The sequence below is a fragment of the Quercus robur genome, chromosome 11 (assembly GCF_932294415.1).
Source record: "Quercus robur chromosome 11, dhQueRobu3.1, whole genome shotgun sequence".
NCBI classification, from domain to species: Eukaryota; Viridiplantae; Streptophyta; class Magnoliopsida; order Fagales; family Fagaceae; genus Quercus; species Quercus robur.
This window is the reverse complement of record NC_065544.1, coordinates 8,629,580-8,653,087: the sequence shown is the minus strand read 5'-3', so window position 1 is coordinate 8,653,087 and position 23,508 is coordinate 8,629,580. Positions and strand designations below refer to the sequence as shown.

The following is a 23,508-nucleotide window of genomic DNA, read 5'->3' as shown; positions in this document are numbered from 1 at the left end:
AAAAATTCACTAAACGTCCCCAAACAAATATTTGTAATATATAACGTGCACAGATGACTACAAGCAATTCTTATGTCTAGCAAAAATAGAAGGGTTTATAGCATAAGTAGGTTACTCATCAAACAAGCTTTTACATTTGGTGAGCTATACACCTGTGAGACCCCTATATTGTGAGAAGGAAGCTTTATAACTCGCCTCCTAAAATAATTTAGAGAGAGAGAGAGAGAGAGAAAGACTTGAAAAGCCTATATCCTCATATATTTTTTTATTCATTTCTTAGTAAAGTATACACACTGTAATTCTACACGGTATGTTGGCATGCTGCACTTGCACATATAGCATCCACAAATATTACATTTCCTTATGGGTGAGTCCACAAATACATCCCCACACAAACTAAATTCACACTTTATTTTTTGGTAGTAGAGTGAAACTATTTGTCTCACAAAAAACTACATAATGACAATTTTACATCATTCAAGTAGTATATAGTTATCTATATTTCTTGCTTATGTGGAAGTTGTATATATATTGGAGATTGGTGGTGAACTTCAATATTCAATCCTTTGTTTGCGCATTCAGGTTTTATGCAAATAGAACTCGCCTTCGATATTCTCCAAGAGCCCATATGGGAAAAATGTTTCTATATGATGAGTAGTTTAGTGTACAGTTCCTCATAAATACTCCAGTGATTTCCTGTTGCCAATAACCATTGGTTATACTATGCTTCAAAAAAGTATCTTGGCATGTAGAAATTATTTTGACAAAATGAAATGAAAGAACAATACAACTAAGACAAGCACTTATCTAAATGCATTGGATTTTGAATAAACATGGAATTACCTGTTGTGGGAAGTCACCATCTTCCATCTGTGCATTGATTAACACTCTGACTCCACGATGAATTGGTGTTGGATCTATCTCGGCCTAAATTTATAAAAACATTTAGAATCAGTATATGAGATTTGTTTGCACTTCCAAAGTAGTCACTAAAGGCTCACCTTCTAAATTTTGCTATTATCTAAGTACTTATGGCTCAAAGTTTATTAAATTTATTTGTTTAGATCTTAATTTTTGTGTTCATATGTATGATATCCTGGATAACGTGAATTGGATTTGATAAGTGTATGTTTATTTTAGGTTGAACTGAGTTATATAAGTGATTACAAGGAACCCCCATAGTAAGCTGACTAGTGCTTTTGGGGTATAATTGCAGATGTGATTAGCACTTTCCTCAAATCATGACCAATGGTGAATTGCTGATTGATATCTTGGATTACTCATTTTCATGACACTTCCCCAACTAATTGCCAACTCTAACTATTGCTGAAACTTAAATCAGCCACATTAATGTACAACTTATTAAATAATTGAAGAGAAAATGATGGACTAACCTGCCCAGCATCAATGAGTGATAACAGCGCCCATGCGGTTTGGACCAAATTTGCACAGTTGCCTTCTATATTTGTCCACACCTGTTGCACAAAGAAACTTATTTGAGTTCTCTATTTCCATTTCCCCCCTTCTTTCTTTCTTTCTTTCTTTCTTTTCTGTTGTAAAGAATAAGTACACATTTAAATCAAAACAAATTTCCATACCTTGTTTTGGCTTGATAGGTAACTCTCTCCCCATCCACCATTAGGTAGTTGCTTTGATAGCAAAAATTCACAAGTTTTGCGCAATGCAGGACAATTTCTATAGTTTCTTCCACAAGCTGCTAATCCTCCTACAGCAAACCATGTACCATAGGTGTAGCAAATCCCCCAATGACCATACCTGCATAAGTATTAATCTTGTGTAAGTATTGATGTTTTCTCCTTTTGGCATCAAGCAAAATAAAACAGAAGAAAAGAGTAAAATTTGGTGCAGTCTCTTACTAATATTATCATAGTTGGCTACTTTATTTTCTATGTTTAAATGTCAAAAGAAAACTATGTGGCTATAGAGCAGTACTTCCATGGTGTGAATCAAGAATATAAGTGTGTGCAAAAAACATATTACCATGATCCATCAGGTTCTTGTACGTCTTCAATGTATTGAATTGCATTGGAAATGCTACTGTCTATCTCTATTCTACGGTGCTTGGGATAGAATTTCCTAAAGAGTGCCAAGCCTTGAACCGCTGACGAAGTACATTCTACATACCTATAAAGTGGTTCAATTTTAATGTTAGGAAGATAACATGACCAATACCATGACAACTATTCTTGTGCTGGAAGATAACTTACTCTCTCTCAATAAGAGTATCTTCAAAGAACTCTGTGGGATTGAATTTCTGCAAAAATAAGATACAAAAATATGGGAATGAGTGGTGAGTTTAAAACGATGGTTTTTTGCCATAAACATGTACAAACCTATCTTACAAGGAAAAGTTGAGATATTGAAACAAGTTAGGAAGAAACTAGTAGGTTTATTGGAGAAGTTACCTCCAACCAACGGTAAGCTCTTTGAGGCTCCCATGCTGGGAAACCACCATTGCTACTCTGTATTTGTATGAAAAGAAAGTCAATTATTAAGATGCATTTCAGAATCATTAAACCAAAGAAAGTTAAATAAGTGAAGTGGATAATATAACTCACACGAATCTTGTACTTGATGTAAATTTGTCAAAAAAAAAAAAATCTGCAAGGTTGAATTCTTACTTGTAGAGAAAGAATGACATTCACAGCATCATAGAACCGGTCTGTCTCCATTTTTTCACCAACAAGGTCTTGAGACATTTGTGAGAACAAAAGTGCAACCTGAAAAATAGAAGGTTTTGCCAAAATTCAAAATTTTGCCTTTGAAATAAACCTTGAGAATGTTAGTATAAATGTATTAGAGTTGGCATTACCTTTAGCCCTTCTGCTGTGCAGTCAGAGACTTGCCAACCATGGTCCTGCATTGAGAAAGTCCATGCTCCTTTACTAATGTGTCGGTACATAGCTTTGAAGTCACCAGAAGGGTTTTCTCGGACCTAGAAAATAACATGATTAAGTTAAGCATTATCTTTCATAGAATCACATAAGGAGTATTTGATATATATTTTGACCTGTGAAGCCTTGACAAACTCATGTGATTTCCTGAGTGTTGACCCATACTCTTCATTTAGATTACAAGAGAGAATTGCTTGAATAGCAAAACCCGCATCCCACATCTGACAGCCAAAACTCTGCATCACATAAATCAAGCATCATAAGTAAATGCTTTTAAGTATATGTGATTGCATTAACATGCTCACATGCTTATGGATGTGCTAATTATGCTTTTATGCTTTTTCTAGAAAAGACAAGTAACTGAAAGACACAAGGGAATGGTCATATTACCTGAACTTTTAAGCCATCTTCAGCAACCCAATAGTTGTCTGGAAGTCTGGCTAGATGAAGCTTGTATGCCTCTGAATTTGGATCTTCAACCCAACGGGCAAGCAAACATAAAACCTATAATACAAGTAACCTTGACAAATTTAGTTCAATGATGACACACCAAATACTTTGATTTTATATTTCTTTCATTCGAATTGAACTACAACACAAGTATTGACCTTTTCTACGCTTCCAATGCAGAGGTATTTGGTGTTCTCATCCTCATAACGTACATGACCAATTGCAGCTTTTATTGCCTTCTCTCTCAACATTGAAAAGGGCCAACGTGTCAGGATAGGCTCGGCTACATGGTGAAGAAAATCCCATAGCATATCTTGCATAAGGGGATGCGGATAGTAGAGATCCTCCTAAATTAGCACATTGTGTAAGTTTTATGTAGGCATCAACTTTGTGAAAATTGCTAATAAGCAGGATATGATATCGATATTTCTAACAAGGACAAGAAATGCAAAAAGACTTCAAAAACCTTAGCAATTGTACTCCGAGCTTTGTTCCAGTTAATTTGATGGTAAGGCTCATTGTATAACTCTTGTCTTATTGATTGAATCAAGCCAGTGATTGGGCCGACAAACCTCTTTCCATATAAATAAGACATTGGCATGTAAACCAAGCGACAATAGCATAACATTTTGCCTGTATTTCGTATAATGAAGGTCATGACAATCAGATACATGCATGCACTATGCTAACTGCTACATATATTTTTTGAGTGATAAGCATCTTAAAAGGTGTTCTTTTCAACAAAAGGATGTGAGTTGCAAAAACCTGGATGCATAGGGAAGAAATTAGGAAGAATCCAGAATTCTGGAGGCAGTGGATTGCAGCCTGACCACTCATATACTCCTAGTACCTATACAAAAGAGGAGGCATTTCAAGTTTACTTACAGAAATAAATAACATTTGGTTGACACAAAATTTGAAGATACATGTTAAGAATATAAAGAACATATAATCAAATCGTGAAATTTTAAATATATTAATTGAATAAAAAGTTATTAAGTAATGTAACATTAACCAAAGCAACATTGGCTAATAGGTTCAATTGGTCATACCGTGACCCAAAACTTTCCCCATGATGGAATTGCTACTAAACTACCATGGTCAAGGATCCATTTCCGTCCTCTAGCCATAGCCATGTCTTCACCATCTTCAGGTCCCTCTCCAAGTAGCCTTAAGGCAATGTAGCTCAAAGCTGTGCCAAACATTGTACTGTGACCTTCAATATGGAAGCCCCAACCTCCGTCTTCATTCTGTCCAACAAACAAACGAACATGTATAGTTTAAAATTATGCAAAGTTTTCAGTTTCTTAGGCTTGTTGGCTTGCTGAATATCTACTAACACTGTGTCATGAGTTTATAAGGAAAATAGACAGAATTTTCTTCCAGATCAAATTGGAGAAAAATCCACCCAATTCACTAGTTGGAAACCCAAAAGACTTTAGGTGTATATTTTAGTCACATGACTTTAAGTGTCATTTTTTTTTTTTTTTTTTTTTGACTAATGAGGATGACCAGAGCCTTTTTTGGTAACAGGATGTCCAAACTTTAGGGGTATTTTTAGTCCCCCTCATCTCCAAGGAATTCTTTCTTGTAATTATGTAATGTCACATGATCTAGTTTTTTTTAGTTAATAATCATATGACATGTTTAAATAATTTAATGAATTATATGTTTTATATATGTTACATGATCTTCATATAATGCATTAGAGGAAAACTATTCTATTCCATTATAAAAAAATATTATATATATAATTTTTTTTTCTCTAATTAAATGGGGGATAAAAATGTGATTTCCCTTCTATTAATGAGGGATGCCATTCCCTTTGACCTTTTTTTTTTTGCCCTCTCAAATTAAGGGATATTCCATGTTACCGAATTTATATAGATCCTTTGGAACTATAAGTTATTTGAGCACAAAGTTATTTTCAATTGCAACAAAATATTACCTGATGATTATACAAGTATCGTATTATTTCCTTCTGGTGTGCTGGTGAAAGTATAGCATTGAGACCTCCCGTGATGTACAATGCCATTACCTGCATGGCAATAATTTGAAGTTAAGTTAAATGTAACAAACAAGTTACTGGGTTAATTTTTTCAGTCATCCCCATATATCAAGTCATAAACACAATATATATTTATACACACACGTTCGCTTGTGCGTTTAAGAGCTTGAATTCAAAAAATATAAAAGTATATGCAAGAAATTGCACCAATCTGATGGGCCTTTTTAAAAAATAAAAAATAAAATAATTCAAGAAATTGTACCAGTCTGACTGGCCTTACGGAATGAACATAGTCAAGAAGTGTTACAATTTTAACAACATTTTTATTTTCTTAAGCAAAGGTATAGAGAGAGAGAGAGAGAGAGAGAGAGTATGTTTTTTAGAAACAAATGGTTTGAAAATACATACCATGGGTTGAAGGAAAAACAGAGGGCCAGCAGATTCAGCAGGCCAGTGGCCATCATGGGCTTGAATGGATGAAAAAAAGCTCAGTGCTCTTTTCAGAGTAGTTATCACTGCTTCCTCTGTTATCACCTCTGTTTCTTTCACTTGGACTGGTGGTGGAATAGGCCCACATGGGTTCTCCTTTCTAAGCTGAGAGTTTTCATATCAAAGAGTTAGAGACATGTCCAAGTAAAAAAAATGAGACAATAATTCACATATAGAATTTATAAGAGTCAAACACAAAGCACTAGTATATGATATGTTCCTAATATTTCCCATTTATTGAAGTCATTTTAGGTGGTCATTGGCATCATCTGGGCTTAGCCTGATGATAAAGTAATTATCATTATGGATACCATTGTCAGTTTTTAAAGTTCATAAAAGATAAATGGAGAGAGAGATAATCGAGCATTTACAAGTGAAATGATGTGACATCCATGTGTATTGAGTTCAGGAAATTTTTCTATATCATTTTTGAAAAAAGCCCTATCCTTTGTTTACAAAAAAATTAAAAAAAAAAAAGAAAAAGAAAAAGAAAAAGAAAAGAAGAAGCTATACTTACCAAATTTCCATGACAAATCATAGGTGTTTAGTTGTTATTTGTTATAATTTAAACTTACCATTGAAATTACTTTTATCTCTACCAATAACAACCTGTAATAACCTGCCACTTAAATTTGTTGTAAAAGTGTTGTAAAAATATCGTAGATATAGCATTTCTCTTCTTTATAACTAATTTATGGTAAAAATAATTCTAACCAAATCCATTATTTGAGAAGAATAAATTTTACCACTGAAACCCACCATTCTTTTTTAGTTCATGCTGTTATTAGAAATTCCGTATACAAACCCAAAGGTCAAAAAGATTTCGTACTATCTTAGAACAACAGTTTCACACCGAAATATGGTGGAAATTCCTAAGGTTCAAACTCAATTATGCAAAGCAATCAACCAGGAATTCTAGTAGGAAATGTTAATTCACTTGACCATTATTTTTATTTTATTTTATTTCTAATTGACTTCAATTCTATTTATGTGAGGTGCAGTGAATAAAATATCTAATTGTGTGAGGAAATGAATGTGAAAACTCTAGTGGATGGAATTGCAAAAGATGGGTTGTCTCAGCAAGAATAATGGATGTCTCATCTTTATTTCACCTCATCTTTTGATTACACTCCATCGCCACCAAATTTGGATCATGCATCGGCTTTGCTAATTGATGCCCATTACAGAGTTATCTCTGAACTTGTCCAATTGTCAAATAATACTTAAAAAGATAACGTAGATTTTGTCCACAAATCCAAAAAAGCTAAACCATGAATACAAAATTGTATGCTTCAAAGTTCAAAATGTACAACTCACAATCATTGGGGAACCCAAGGCCATGCTTCGAATCTTTTTTTTTTTTTTTTAAGCCTTAAGTTACTGAATGGGTATGTTTGATTATGTGTATGTTACGATGAGCTTATTTTCATTAAATATTTAAAAGTTTATTTAGTTATTGTGTACAAGTACAATTAATTAAACTTAAAAATAAGTTAATCCAAAATGAAAACTAGGAATAAAACTATAAAAGACAGTGAAACCAGTTCTTTTCTAACCAATAAAATTATGAAACCGTGTGGAAACTGACCCCGGGGTCCCCACAAAAGTAAGCAAATTGTGGAATTGCATCTCTCTCATGGGGGAAAAAAAGAAAAGAAAAAAAGAATTGGGTGTACTTTTTTTATTTTTCAATATTCCAGTTCACACTCTCTTTGGCCGTCTTTTTTTTTTTTTTTTTTTTTTTTTCTCATTCTATATGAACCTCTGTGGCAATTCCAACTTCGGAGAAGAGTTCTTTTTTTTTTTGATAGCCAAAGGTTATTAAGTACTATTTAAAGGAAAATAGGAGTGTGTTTCTATGGATAGAAAAATAAAGTCATGAGTTTGACTATGGATGTCCAGTTTGACAAGGCATGTAGGCCTCTCTCTCTCTCTCTATATATATGTAAATGTGATAATTTTTTCCTACCATTCCACCTGTTGTTGTGAAATGCATGGGTTTTTGAGTGTCTTAATTTGAATAAAATGGATTGAAAAAGCTACAGATGTGACTACTCAAAAATGACAGATAAAGAACTGTTTTCAGAGTTCTCATCATCTTTAGATGGTTTAGGGTCTTGAGTGGCCCTGTCTATAACATTGCTGCTAATTGGTTAGTCTCTTAATGCGCGAAAGTGATAAAACAATCACTTTCCAATTGAAAATTTGAAACCATGTATCACATCACATGGTCCACCATTACTACGTGGTAATGGTAGTTTGGAAAATTGTAATATGAAAAGGATATGGTTGGCCCCGTCAAGATTTCTTAAATTACTCATTCACGTAGCAATGGTGGTTTGGAAAATTGTAATATGAAAAGGATATGGTTGGCCCCGTCAAGATTTCTTAAATTACTTATTAGAGAATGTACATGTGTTACGATATTGTCTCCTCACACTATATGTGGATCCGTCTTTTCACAATATATGTAGATCTCATGTGTTTGGGATATGTACTAAGACCGTTTCATAAAATAATTTTTCAACTTATGAGGTGAGTCTCAATTTTATAATTAAAAGTTTTTTATTTTTAAATTTCAATTGTTATGAATGGGAGAGAGGGATATGGAGTTTAGACCCTGGCTTTTCTCATAGAGAAGATTTGACTGTCCTACTTAATTACTAAATTTTATTAAAGTAATTTGGGAAAATATATTAAAGTATGTAGGCAGTGGTGACTTTAGGAATTTTATTAGGGTTCATTAAGAAATATAAGTCAAAACAAAATTTAATTAAAATAAAACTTCACTATATCGAGTTACCAACAAAAAAACACGCAAATGCATAAAGTTTTACAATTTCTTTCTACGAGTTTTCATATTTTGAATCATTACAAACCCTCTGTATTTCCTAAAAATTAAATTATATAAAGTTATATAATGTTTATACTATACATACACACATTTACACACATCACAATTCACACACAAAATATTATTAAAAAAAAGTTCATAATTAGTAGTAACCACACTCACACATATAATATAAATTTATAATGAAATAGACACTCGCAACTCACAAATATTCACTCTTTATTCTTAGAGTTGAAGATACCAAGATAGTCAGATAATTAACTGAGATGAGATGAGATTCATGAGAGAGAGATCTATATGATCTGTGTTGTTGTTTGATTTTAGGATGGGCTGATCTGTATTGTTTTAGTTTTGGGTTGGGTTGGCCTATGTTATTGTTTAGTTTTGAGTTGGACTTATTAGTGATTAGGGTGTGCAAAATTTAAGTCTTGGTGTTCAGAAATATTTTTCAAAGTAAAGTAAGCTAATAATTTTTTTTTTATATATAATATTTTTATTTTCAAGTAAGGGAGTTCATTTGAACCACTTGAACAACACTTAATGCCGCCCCTATATGTAGGCTTGCAATATGTTTAAGCCTCATGAACCATAATATCTCTAATAGAACAGACGACCCATACATAAAAGGGATGGAATTTTTTACTCTTAAAAAATTTGATGGATCCAATTTGGACGTTTTAAATTTGAAGGAACAAAAATATACTGAAAACATTATTTTTTATTCAATATTGTTGATGTTTGTTTTAAACCAAAAATAGTCTTAGAAAAAAATTTTACATAATCCTAAAGTAGTACTCTGGACTCTCACATAAGGTGAGACCCCTGTGAGAGTCCGAAGCACCATCCCTAAGACAAAATTTGGCAGAACTATTTCTCATTTGAGTGCTACCGTAATACAGTATTCAGATTCCTAGACTTTGACTAGTGGATAGAAGTTGTATGCTTCATCCAAAAAAAAAAAAAAAAAAAACATAAAACAAAAGGGATAGAAGTTGTATGATTATAAATAATAAATGGCTAAGTTAGAAATATCTGCTACCGACGGGGACAGATTGCAGCCTAATTTGTCCTTTTAGCTCACATAGCTAACTTTAATTGACATTTTAACTTGTATGCCGTCTAAATAGTAAAGGGTGTGAAAATATCTTGAATAAAAAAATACCTTTATGTTGATATCCCGTGCAAATTAAAATATTAAACAAGAAATTTGATCACAATTTGGCTTTATGTTTTGAAAGTTTACTATTTACACGTCTGCGTTATATAAAGACCTTAACCTTTATTTATATATTCTAGTACACACGGTACATAAACCTATATTGAAATCGTGACTTATAATTTCAATACAAAACTTTTAAAGTCACAATTTCAACATAAAAGCTTTCAAAAAAAAAAAAAAAAAAAAAATTTCAACATAAAAAAATTGTGTGTATATTTGTGCGTAAAAATCGTGTGAAATGAACGCTATCCGATACATAAAGACTTGAACAGTGTAATTGTCGTGTGTTGCACACATCAAATAGACAAAAAGGTTGGAGATGTGTAAAAGGTTTTAAATAACTATTACATATCACCGGATTTTGAATTCTTTTAAAAAAAAACATATTTTCGATTTCCAAGGGTCATGTGCATATATTACTTGCCAACAAAAATGGTAACCTGAACTGCTGCACACGATCTATATATGGAAATATCTTAAGCAAATACTCCAAAGATATCCTAAAAAAGCTAAGGGAACTTGTTATTAATGTACAACCGATAAAATTATCGCAATCGATTAACTTTTTGTAGAGAATCGAGCTATTTTTAATTTGATAAAGATGAGACCCTTTGAAAACATTTTCAAAGAGTGCACAAAGTAACCCATTAATGAAGTCAAACGTGAGATTTGTCTCGCTATGTTGTGCTTCTGTGCATACCTACGTACAAAACTTAAATGAGTCGAAAGGCACATCAATGCTTACACTGATAAGAAAACAAGGAGAGAGATTGAAAAGAAAAGATCAAAAGCCAGCAGTCTAATCTATATAGCTGGTTGACTAGTCTATGATGCTTGTAGACTAATGAACATGATTTTTTCAGAAAAGATATGAGAGAAAAAACACACACATATATATATTCACACATATATGGACATAGTTACCTGCATCCTCATCAAAAGATCAGCACTTTGTTTCTTATGAAACCGGTTTTTCTTAAACTCCTCACGCATTCTTTCAACTTCAGCACGCTCTTCTGGAGTACCGGCATCGGGGTCGAATTCCCAGTGTTGCCGCCCAATGAAATTGTTCAGACTCACCAAATCTGGCCCTCCTTCGGCTATCTTTAGCTTCCACATCCTCTGAATATGTAACGAATACAAGTCCTACAGTCATATGAGACAAGTTAATATGATCATTAGCCTAATAATATTTGAAATGAACCAAACCCAACTATGTACACAGAGAGAGAGAGAGAGAGAGAGAGAGAGACTGTCATAGCTGGTATGAAACTTTGTATAATATAAATCATAGCCAACCACAACATATTTCTAAGTACATATATATATGTACAAATTATAATCGTATCTAAGAACAAACCATGATATAAATTCTCGAAAAATTAAAACTATATTGCAAAGAAAAATGTATAAAAACGGGGTTACGTCTTAGGACAACTTTCTTTTTATTTTTTCGGAGGAGTTAGGACAACGTTAATATAACATGCTTTGCAGCAAGATCATTTTCTGCTACTAATACTAGTCTGTATAGAAAGAGATCAAGATCATTTGCATGAGAAAATTGGAGATTGTAGAGCTGGGAAATGAAGAAAAGAGGAGGAGGAATACTTGAATGATACCTTTAAAGATTTAGAAAATTGTGTGTTTCTTCCTTAGTGAGGTACCCAGTCCAAGTGGCTGGCACGCTCAGAGAACAATTTCCTTAGGGTGATGTTTGTGGTTGTGAGCTCTTGACCCTTTAAATAGGAAAGATACAAAGAGGGAGAAGAATGAGGTAGGTAGAAGTAGAACGTCGCAAGCAATTAAGTCATCATGTATACTTGACGCTTCCCACTATAATACTCCTAGAGTAAATTATTGGGTACTCCCGGAGTATCATAAATGTGTATTCCTTCCTCTCACATGAATGGTGGGTCCCCCTAATTAAATTCATGCTGGGACCTACTATTCATGTGAGATGAGGGAGTACGTATTTATAATATTCCGGGAGTACCTAATAATTTTCCTACTCCTAGTCGGAAAGCCTAGATTACAATAGGAAAATGCTAAAATAATCACTTTCACAAAATATTTATTGGTTTTCATATAAACTCATCATTAATATCATTTTTTCATTTATCAATAATCACTTACAAAATTAACAGTTTGTAAAATATTTTATAAAATAGTTTGTATCTTTAACATTATTCAAATATTTAATCCTGTAATACATTATAAACGGTAAATAATAAAATAATATTAATTAATAGCAAAACTAAATAACAACTAATAAAAATTTGCCAACCAACTTCTAAGAAAAATACGGTAATAATTGTCGCGTGCACATCACTATCCAAATAACAGCGTGCGTGGAAGGGAGAGGTCAAGCTTGATCCTTAATAAGTGGAAGAAGTGGAATACTAGCCTATTTTATAATATAATCTTTTTTTCTTTGATCACTTCAATTTTAATAAACTTATATAATGGACTATCACTACACGTATGTGCGTAGGTGTTCATTTTTTAGTGTTAACGTGTATTAGGGTATGTGAGTTTTAGGCACATCTTGTTTACTTGTATAACACATTTATTTACACTGTACACTCTGCCTCTTAAACTTTTATTACATTCGTCTTGTGGTCATATTATTCAAGACATTTTGTTGTTTGCTAGCTCCCTTCAAAGCTTTTCTTTCTCTCATGTGTGTAGGTAAGGTAATGCTTTAGTTGATGCCTTGGTTAAGATAGCTAAGTTGTCTTGTCCTTTGTTGGTTTAGATGGAGTCTGTTCCTCTGGATTTGTATAATTGTTATTTGTTGGATTTTTCTTATTTTAATTAAAGTAGCCTTCTTGGCCGGTTTTTCAAAAAATAAAAAAATTAGCCAACTCCTAATAACAAAGTCAAAAATACAATTTTAAAAAAGAAAATATAATTCAAGTTGATCTCTCTCTCTCTCTCTATATATATATATATATATATTAGGAAGTACACCCGTTAAGTTGGCATGTCTCAAAGAATTACCAATCAAATTAACTAGGTCAATGGCTTATAATATTTACCAAAATTTGCCGAGATATTGCAATGTAGTGGCTACGATGTTGGGCTTAGAAAATTGCATTTAAAATAATATTATTATATTATTAATTCATAATAATTTTTTTCAAAAACTATTATTAATTCGCTTAAAAGAAAGCAAGAACTAGGTTTATGATAATTTTGTATACTAACAGTAATTTAGAGTCGTGCTAAGTGCAACAGCACAGTTATTTCTCATGCATATTGTTGGTGTTGGCCTGGTCAATTGTTTCACACCAAATTATTTGTGCGAATGTAGCATGTTCCCACGGGTCAAATTAGATTAGCTATTTTGTCTGTTCCCACTTTTACCAGCCTCTTGCCTTTGTCCTACACATTATCTAAACAATAATTTTAGTTCCATACTACATTTTATCACCATTGTTCTGCGAGACTGTGAATAGTAAAGATAAAATAATAGATCCATCAGTCCATGTAATAATGATAGTTATAGACGATTACAGTTTGTTACATAAGATAGTTGTGACAAAACATGTGATACAAATACTACCAGTTAATGAAATATACTATTGATTATTAGATAACTTGTTGAAAAAGATGGTAAATGTATTTTAATCTATTTGTTTACTCATTTATCTATGTAAAACTATCGTGAATCCCTCAAATGAATGTTAATATCACAGGCGGCTCCCCATGTTGAAGCTAGGGTGGTCACAGGACCACCCTGACTTAGACAAAAAATAATTATTATATACAAATTAAAAAAAAAATTATGACTTTTTTACTTTAAAAAAAAAATTGTGACCACCCTAAATTTTTTTAGGCTCAACATATTTAAACTTTGGACAAAATTTGGCAACAAATTTGGATGTAGACTAAAACTACAACTTCACTTAATACATTTTTTATTGGATGTGAATTTTGTAAAATTCACTATTGGATTACATTTTCTTCTTATACTCTTCATGCTTGCAAAATTTCAATAAGATCAAAGATTAATAGTTAAGTCATCAATCAAATATTTAAATTTCAAGTTTTATGGTTTAAAATTATACATAAAAAATAAGTCTATAGATCGAATAATAAATAACATCCGATTGTCTTAAAATTTGACATATGTTTTAAAAATATAAAAAACATGCAATTCAACAATTAGGTTATGTTTGGTAACAGTTTTTGTTTTCTATTTTCAAAAACTTGTTTTTGGGAATATAAAGAAAAAAAAATTTTCTTGTATTTTTGAAATAAAAAACATGTTTAGTTAGATAAAATTAAAAAAAAAAAAGTTTTTTGAAGAAAAAATAGAAAATACTAAAATATATTATTACTAGAATTTGAATTCTAATACTAACTCATTAAATGAGACAGATTCATTAAATTAAATGCGTATTTTTATTGACTTTTGAAAATTAGAAACTAAAAACAGTTATTTGCATGTTCTCAGTTTCTTTCACAAATTGAGTTTTGAAAACAGTTTTTTTTCTGTCTATTTTGGATTGCCAAACAAGTTTTTTAGTCTCAAAAATAGAAAATTGTTTTTGAAAACATAAAATAAGGGGGAAAAAATATTTACCAAACATACCCTTATATTTTAAAAATATATAACCATTTTAATTTGTTTAGTAAGAGTTGTAACCTTAGGTTACAACTAAATTTGTAGTCAAACATTATCCTTAAACTTTGGTCATTTTAACAATAATATAGGCCTTTACAAACAAAAAGGAAAAGTCCAAACTCTCTCTCAAAAAAAAAAAAAAAAAAAAAAAAAAAAAAAAAAGAAAAAAAAAAAGGAAAAGTCTAAAAAAAAAAATTATTGAACTAAAATTTTGAAAGACATGTATCTTGTAGCATTGATAATAATACTATTATGCAATGATTTTAAAATAAGACCGTAGAAGGAAATTATAAGACTATGTATTTGCATGTGTATTTTTTTTTTTTTTTTTGTCAATATATGAAATTCTCTTTTTATTAAATTGTTTTTATAATTTAGGTTTTATAATGACCACTTTGAGAAAATTTCTTGGAACCACTGGTTAATTTCTTATATGGGTAAGAATCCCAATTGGGGGCAAGGAGGAGTCAAGAAATCTTATTTTGGGGCACCACACTTAACCGAGGTTTAAAATATTAAAAAGGTTTATCATTCTCAATAAAATGTATAATAATTTGAAGAATTATTTTTGTATTTTATATTTTTACTTTTGAATATATATATATATTTTTTTGGGCTAAAAACATTATGTACATTTTAAAATCGCATACGTCATATGCTCAATTTTTGATACGCCACATGAATATTATATAAAAAAAATTTTAAACAATTTCCTAATACCATAAGAGACAAATATGTGATTAAATATATTATAAGCTGTAGACATATGATAAAACAAAAATTAAAAACTAAATGGCATAGTAAAAGGGGAACTAATTTAAGGTTGGAGACATATTATTGCATTTTATACTAAAAATATTTTCGTCTAAAATTATAACCTATTATATATATAGCATCAGATGACATATATTTTGGGAGGATAATGATACAATTTGTTTGAGTATGATCTATAAATATGCTTACACTAACAACAATATAAATATATATATATATATATATATATATATATATATATATAAATTGAAGAGTGAAGCGGTAATTTCATAAATATTACTTTATATATATATATATATATATATATATAATTATATTTTAAAAGAAAGTTAAAAATTTTATTTTATTTTATTTTTTTGGCAGATGAGAAATTTGAACCCGTTAACATCTCCATTGGAAATATTAGGATGTCTCAATTAAAATACAAGACCCCTTGTTGGGTAACATTGGTATATACTGTAGAGATAGATTTTATTTTAGGGGCAAAATTTATCATATTTTGGTTTATATAGATTATAGAGATATACAAGTCACATGTAAGGATATATTTCTCAGAATATGTTGTCAACCTATATGCACCTGAAACTTTGTAGCGTAATAATATTAAAATTTGAAGTTAAATTTGAATGTTCAAATAGCGTATAAAACACTATGAACGTTTATATCCTCAAATTACAAATTACTAATTCAAGCTTATTATCAAACAATGTATGTGCGAAATATGAACATAAGCTTAGAACAGAATTGATAAACAATTTAAACCAAATAAAATCACATCCATAGTAGAAATTAAATGGCAAAGATTAAGGGAGGAGAGATGCAAATACAAGGACAACATAGCGATGTGTTATCGAAGAGGAAATCGAAACCCTCGGCGTAAAACCTCTTCGCTGCCCTCCAAGCAGTCAATAATCCACTAGAGAATCAAGTTGGAATATATGAACAGCAAAAGACCCTCCAAGCCTAATCAACCCAGTGTACCTAAGGCCTTCAAACTCCTACTCCAATGAGGTTATGCCGAACCTTTGTCTTCTCTAGCTTTCCAGATTTCGCTATAGCCCATAGCATTAACCAATATCAATCGGTCCCTTCGTAACTGCTTCCCAAGCACCAAAAAGCCTTCTCACAAATATGGGTATGGTGAGAAAAGGTTTTGGCTAATGTACCTATCAAGGATTTAACAATGGAGAGGGTGAGAGTAGAGAAATTTGGAGAATCAAAGGATGAAGATTGTGGATGAGTCAATCTTGTTTTTCTCTAGGGTTTCTCTCTCAAAATTCTCTTTGGAAACTCTCTACATTTTGTGGGTATAAGGGGTATTTATACTGGTATGTGTATGGAATGCAAAGAGTTAGTTTTTCCCAAACAAAGTAGATTGGCGACTTGGCCTCGCGACTTGACTGAGTCGCGATTCCAAGCCGCAAGTTAATTGAATGGCCAGACTGGACTTTTTGTCCTATAGTGCTCCAGTTGGCGTGATTGTTCAGCTTCTCTACATGCTTCACTTGTGTGCATCCTTTGGTGACTTGCAAGCTGTGAGATCTAGTCGCGAGTCCCTTGTTGAGTGCACAATCTTGAGCTTTTCTTCACACTCTCTCACACACTACCCTTACATGATTCCCACCTAAAGGGTTTCTAAGTGCTGAATTACAAACAAATTGGGAACGGAATAAAGCCAACAAGATGGTTGATTAAATTCAACCTTACAAAATTATATAACTATGCTTATATTATCTTATATATAAAGGAGTGGTGTCCCAATCTTTTGACTAACTTTGTTTTATTGCCTATGAGATATCCCGAAAAAGAATGAGTAATATGGTGGATGTAACTTAAAATAGATTGATTGATTTGGATAGGGTTGCCAAAAACGAAAAACATTCCAATGATGGTGTGTTTAGGTAGCAAGATTTTGGCATGTGGATTTGAATTAGGATGATTAATATTCATATACCTTTTTTTGGGTAGTTTTTAAACATCTCAAAGATTTGGATTTAGCCAAATACACCAAAGATCTTAAACTTTGAAATCTTTGAATTTAAAATAACATCTAACTTCATAGTTTAGATATTTTTAGCCATACCTCATTTGATTTCAAATTTTATAATTTCAAATAGTCATAGTTGTAAAACACATCCAAAAAATAAATTTATAAATTTAGAATTAAGAAATTTCAAATCCAATGAGGATTTTTAAATTTTATAAATTTTAGACCTCCTAGTGTTTCTAACGAAGAGATATAAGGTTGAATTCACTTGAAATATATCAAAGTGACATAAACAAAACAAATTTTTTGTTTTTTATTTTTATTTTTTTATAGAACCATTTGAAAATTTCATACCAATATATATATACTAGCCTCATCACACTTGCTTCATGCGTGTAATGAGGCTTTTTTTTTAAGATATAAATATATATATATATATATATATATATATTTAATAGGAACTTAGGGTAGTGTTTTTTTTTTTTTTTTTTTTTTTTGTGTGTGGAACATGGGGTAATTTTATAAACATGGGTAGGTTTTTTGTTTTTAATTTTTGTCAATTTACAGTTTTAACCTCATTTTTATGTTTTAGGAATAAGGATAAGTTAATTAAATTAGGGGTATTTTTGAAATTCAAAAATACAATAACTAATTTTTTTGAATCCTCTTAATATATAGATATATATATATATATATATATATATATATATACACGCTGCTGAAGAGAAGGAGACGGAAGCACAGTAATATTGTAAATGGAAATAATGTAAAGAACTTGAAAGTAAATAACTTGAAAATAAATAACTTGAATGTAAGAACAATAATAAGGCGGTAGAACCAGCCAAGCAGTATATATCAAAATAATTCAAAGTAAATAAGAACAATAATTCAAAATAAATGAAAGCAATTTAAAACCATCCGGTATGGCGGTAATCCATCCAAGGTGGTGGTAGCAACAAGTAAAGTAATGAACATAGAACTGAAAATACTTGTTATTGAAAGTAGGATAAACACTTACAGTAGTAGTAGTGAATACAAGATCTCAACAGTTACAGGTTAACAATTACAAAGCTTGAACTAGTCCTAGTTACAAGGTTTGTAGGATTACAAAGTTTGTAGTGAACAAGGGTGAACAAGGTAGTAGTAGTAGTAGAAGTAGGGTGAGTTCTCTCTCTAAGAAGGCTAGTTCTAAGGGAAGAGAAATCAGAAGTAAAACTTGACTTGAAAAACTCTGAAATTTAAGGGACAACCCCCCTTAAATAGGCAAAATTTCGGAGTGAACAGTGTCATGAACAGTGAAAGTGAACAGTAATCTGTGAACAGTGATCCGTGAACAGTAATCAGTGAACAGTAATCTGTGAATAGTGTTTTTTCACTTTTTGAAATAAAAACTTCTGAACTTTTGTCATTTATTTGGTCCAACATGTCAGGAGAAGCATGGCAAAAGGCAAAAGGAGAAGCATGCATGCCTCCACCAAGTACTTAGATGCTCCATTCTTTTCAAAAAAGTCTTCAAAGGTGACATCTTGTGATGGCCAAAAGAAAGCTTTTGTCAGAGCATCATCTCTTCACAACCATCATGGCCCGTGTCTTTCAAACTATTTTGAAAATTGTAATAGATCTGGCCGTTGTGCAGGCTAGACAAATAGTGGCCGTTGTGCAGGCTAGACAAATAGGGAAATCAGAATCTCCCGCAAAATCCGGAGAATCATGAATTAGTTCCGGATTTTCCGCAACATATTTGTGAAGGACAACAAAATATTTTGGCTGTTGTGCCAGCCAGACAAATAAAGTAACACCAATCTAGAAATAGTAGTGACCTCATCAATCAGTAGAGGGAGCATCGGAGGGATAACCGTCAAAAGGATCAAAAGGACCTTGTGGAGAATCACATACATGTTCATGGTAAATAGCATACTTATTACAGAATCCACAATATAAAATTGGCTCAAACTTTGGAGTTTTTCCTGGGATAAGGAGACTATTTAGATTAGGATGATCTTTTGTTTGTAGGTGAACAAAGGCATCAGCATAGGGTTTGGGGCCAAAAACAGCAATTCTACCTGTGCTTCCTATGAAATGATAATTTTTCCATAGATCATGAGCAACTTCACGAATTTGATTATTAAAATAATTTCTCCAGCATTTTGCAAGACCAAAAGGATCTTTAAGGGACAACTGAGAATTTCCCTTGAACCATGGCCCTTGGCGAGTGTAGCCATTAATGAGGATGAGATGCTTTGAGGGGTTAACATTCATCCAGTTATTTTTTTCCCATTTTGGTAGAGTGCTCCAGCATCTAATGGTAACAAAAGGTCTAGTGGAAGAGTTTTCAAACCCTTTAATAGCATTCTGAATGATCTGTGGAAGTTGGCTAGCCTGTTTATGACTTGTCAATTTTACAAACCTAACAAAGCCATATTCAAACATTTGGGAAAGCCAGCTAGAATTAGGATCCTCATCATCACTATCATCTGAATCTTCATCAGTGAAATATGAACCATCATCAAAATTAATAAGGAGACCAGGAAATGGATGTTTCTTTTCATATACTCTGAGACTGCTCCCAAAGTGATCTTCCCATTCAAGCTGAATAAAGACATTATCACCTTCATCTATTTCATTAGGGTCAGGAATAGTAGCAGTAACAAGTTTTCTGAAATACTTGGACCATAGGTCAAAAGACCGAGACATAGCCTTGCTATCCAGAATACGAGATTGTAAATCTGAAGGCAAGTTGGCAACAACACTTCTTAACATGGATTGGGTCTTAAGACTCAATCTAGCATAATCAGTGCCCATTATAGTCTTTTTATCCATCGAATGGATTTCCTCTTTGCCAAAGAGTTGACTAATGTAGGCTTTAAGACGGCTCACAAGAGCCTCATTTTTTGAAACAAGGTTATTTTCTGGAACAAAGTCAATATTTGAAGCAAGGTCATTATTTGGAATAAGGTTACTATAATGGCTCATATAAATCTCGTTTTGAGCAGTAAGGTTAACAAGATGGATTTCAAGGGCTCTAAGGGTTTTGTGAAAAACATTACTGTGGTGTTTGGTAAAAGCAAACTGAAGGTTATCAAGAATGAATTTAATAGAATCTGGTAATTCTGAATAGGTACCATTGTGGAATTGTAGATTTTTTGACAAAACTTCTTGTAAAGCAATTAATATATCACCATTGGAGTATGTCACCTCCGCCGGGACATCTCCTTGAAGGGATGTTGATCCACTGGGTTTTACACCAGAAGATGCGCCTTCATGCATTTTAAAAGGTCGTCCCGCTGGGAACCTTTTACTTTGGGAATAGTCATGGGCAGGAGCTTTTCCCTTGTTTTTACTTTCCATGATAATCCACTTACTAGTGGTATAAATATGAATATTATTATTATCCCACTTATTAGTGGTATTTATCCACGTATCATTATCCGATTCCTGCAAAGAATCATTAATATTGTTAGGATAATGGATAGGTTTTAACATTTTAGTGTTATGAAAATCACCTTTAAAATCATCAGAATTCATTATCAGTTCTTGAACAAGGTCATTCATGGGAGAGTCTTTCTTATAAGACAGATTATCAATATCAATTTCAAACTTTGAAGCAAATTTGAATTTTACTTTCTGTCCAAATGGATCAGTAGTAATTCCATCATGTTCAACAAGAAAGGGATACAAAGAGTTAATAAATGGCAGACCAAGAATCACTTTATCAGTCATATTTTTGACAAGAACAGAAGGAATCTTGAAACAAACATCATCATGGCACACCTGAGCATTATTCAATTCATACTTAATTTTCATTTGAGAACCATTAGCAGAAACCAATCTTTCAGTAGATTTCTCAAAATATTTTGAGGGAATTAATCCTTCTTGGATACAGTTCATATCTGCACCAGAATCAATCATAGCAATAACAGTGAAATGATAATCAGGAGAAACAACAATTTTAACTTTTGTAAACCATTTTGGAGGAAATAATTTATTAACAAAAGCAAGTTGGGGATTAGTGAAAGTATCAGGAGTACCTTTATCAGAAAGAAGAGCCTGTTGACTGGAATCATTTCCATCACTGTGCTCATTTTGTTCGTTACTGGATTTATTAAGATCTTTATCAAGTTTTAGCATTGTCAATTCTTGTTTAAGATTATGATTATCACTTTTCATGCTTTTAAATTCATGTTTTAATTCATTTATCTCTTGTTTAACAATATGAATTTCATTTTGGAGATCATTAACAGTTAAATCTTTAGATTTCTTTTTATTAAATCTTTCCAAAGTTTCTTCAAAACTTATGGTTGATTTTGGTTTTTTACCAATTTCATCTCTTATCAAGTTTTTCTTAAACCTATCCAAATAATCTTTCTGGAGTTCAGGGTTTTGAATTTGATTTATTAGCTGAATTATCAGTTTTTTCATCTTCTTCACTCTTGGTGAGAGCATTAATAACATTGCAACAGGAATCTCTACAACCAATTTTAATATTAGGAGAATCAGAAGAATCATCAGCAGATTGATAGCAAGAATCAGATGAAGAAGAAAAATCATCTTCCAAAGAATCAGACGGAGTGTTTGATTCAAGGATTCTAAATAATTCTTCTTGCACATTATCATCAATGTTTAACATGTGGAACTTGTTTTTTAACTTACCAGGTTTTTCTTTACAATCTTTACTAAAGTGTCCAGGTTTACCACAGTTAAAGCATTTACCTTTACTTGGTTTTTGTTTAACATGTTTTTTAGAAACATTTTTCCTCTTAGCATAGAAATCATTAGGTTTAATAAAGGTATTTCTGTATTTTTTATGGCTTTTATCATGTTTTTTACTTTTCTGCCTAGAAGGAGCAATAGGAGGCAGACCATATTGTTCACAGAAATTTCCCATTTCATATTTAGCTTTTCTTTTATTCTTTAATTGGTGTTTTAACAATTTTTCATCATTGCACATATTAATACCAAGTTTTTTAATAGTACTGAACATATCACCATAAGTTAAATTATCATAATCAATAGAATCATTTTTACCCATTAATTCTTGTTTTACCTTATGAGCAAAGATGGGAGGCAGACCGTCAATAAACTTTTCTTTCCAATAAGGCTTATGGCAATCTTTCTGGAGCATCACCCTGGAAGTAAAAACATCTTGATACCATCTGTAATCAGACATAGTTGGACAACTCAAATTATTTAGATAATCAGAAACACGGGATGAAATATTGGATGGAGTACCAACAAAATGTTTGAGAATGGTATAGATCAAGGTATTAACACCATCAGGAATACCACGACCAATACTTTCATCAAAAATAGGCAAACCTTCTTCATTCTTTTTTACAGCATGTTTAATAGACTCTTTGGATTCTTCAGTGATGTATGAATCCCACCATCCACGAAGAGTACCAGAAAAACCAGTAAGAAGCAAGTTAACAATTTCAGGTTGATCAAGATCATGGTTGTTTTGATAAGCAATACCAACCATAGACATGTGGCTCATTTTATTAATGATTTCCTGTTCAGACAAACCATCAATATTCCATTCATAGAGCTTATCAGCAGAGACAGAAAACTGTGTTTGAAAAGATCTCTCTTCAAACTGCATATCAGGAGGAGTAGGTTTTGGATACCAATTTTTTGTAAAAGACATGGGTTTGGAGTTCCCAACAAATCTTTTAATTTCTGGGAAATCATTATCAAAGATTCTTTTTGCAGGAACAGAAGAAACAGAAGAAACAGTATCAGAATCTGTGTTTTCGTCAGAAATAATTTCTTTTTTGGAAATAGTGAGAGCAGTTGGAGTTCTTGTAGAAGTACTAGTGCCTTCAGATTTAATCTTTAGATTAGAAAGCATTTTGTCAACAATTTCAAGAGTCTTGGACTGAGAAGTTTTAAACATAACTTTTTCTCTTTGACTGGGTAAATCAATCAAAGGCTTCTCAGTTTTAACAGGAACAGGTTTTTCAGAAACAGAAACAGATTTTTCAACAAATTTTTCTTCAATACGGTCAAGCTGTTGACCAATAATATGCAAAGATTGATTAGTAAAATTGTTTTGTTCAATAAGGCTAACAATAGGAGTTTGATCATCAACAATTTTGAAAGGAGAGGCTTTCACTTCCTCTTTTGTCACTTCATCTTTTTTTGTAGTTATCAAAATTGAATCAAGAGGAGGATGACTAGACCTA

General features: G+C 32.0%; 1 protein-coding gene across 1 annotated transcript; it reads right to left on the bottom strand.

Moving 5' to 3' along the window:
* Positions 1-236: 236 nt before the first annotated feature.
* Positions 237-11,715, bottom strand: LOC126705925 (lupeol synthase). The gene is made up of 19 exons (XM_050405149.1): positions 11,555-11,715; positions 10,860-11,081; positions 5,782-5,967; positions 5,314-5,403; positions 4,418-4,615; positions 4,131-4,215; positions 3,832-3,998; positions 3,524-3,712; positions 3,306-3,419; positions 3,032-3,151; positions 2,834-2,956; positions 2,643-2,741; positions 2,427-2,483; positions 2,229-2,275; positions 2,002-2,145; positions 1,599-1,776; positions 1,395-1,475; positions 844-927; positions 237-696 (listed from the first exon to the last, which is right to left on the bottom strand). Exons 2-19 carry the CDS (start codon positions 11,052-11,054, stop codon positions 586-588), a joined length of 2,268 nt encoding a protein of 755 aa, XP_050261106.1. The 5' UTR covers positions 11,055-11,081; positions 11,555-11,715; the 3' UTR covers positions 237-585.
* Between the last annotated feature and the right edge of the window lie 11,793 nt (positions 11,716-23,508).

What these genes read in the sequence shown, in the direction of transcription:
- LOC126705925 (XM_050405149.1), bottom strand. Translation starts at nt 11,054, where the DNA reads ATGTGGAAGCTAAAGATAGCCGAAGGAGGGCCAGATTTGGTGAGTCTG. An exon ending in TTTCTTCCCTATGCATCCAG is followed by an intron (nt 3,999 to 4,130) that starts GTTTTTGCAACT and finishes TACGAAATACAG; the next exon opens with GCAAAATGTTATGCTATTGT. An exon ending in ATGGTGACTTCCCACAACAG is followed by an intron (nt 697 to 843) that starts GTAATTCCATGT and finishes TATTGGCAACAG; the next exon opens with GAAATCACTGGAGTATTTAT.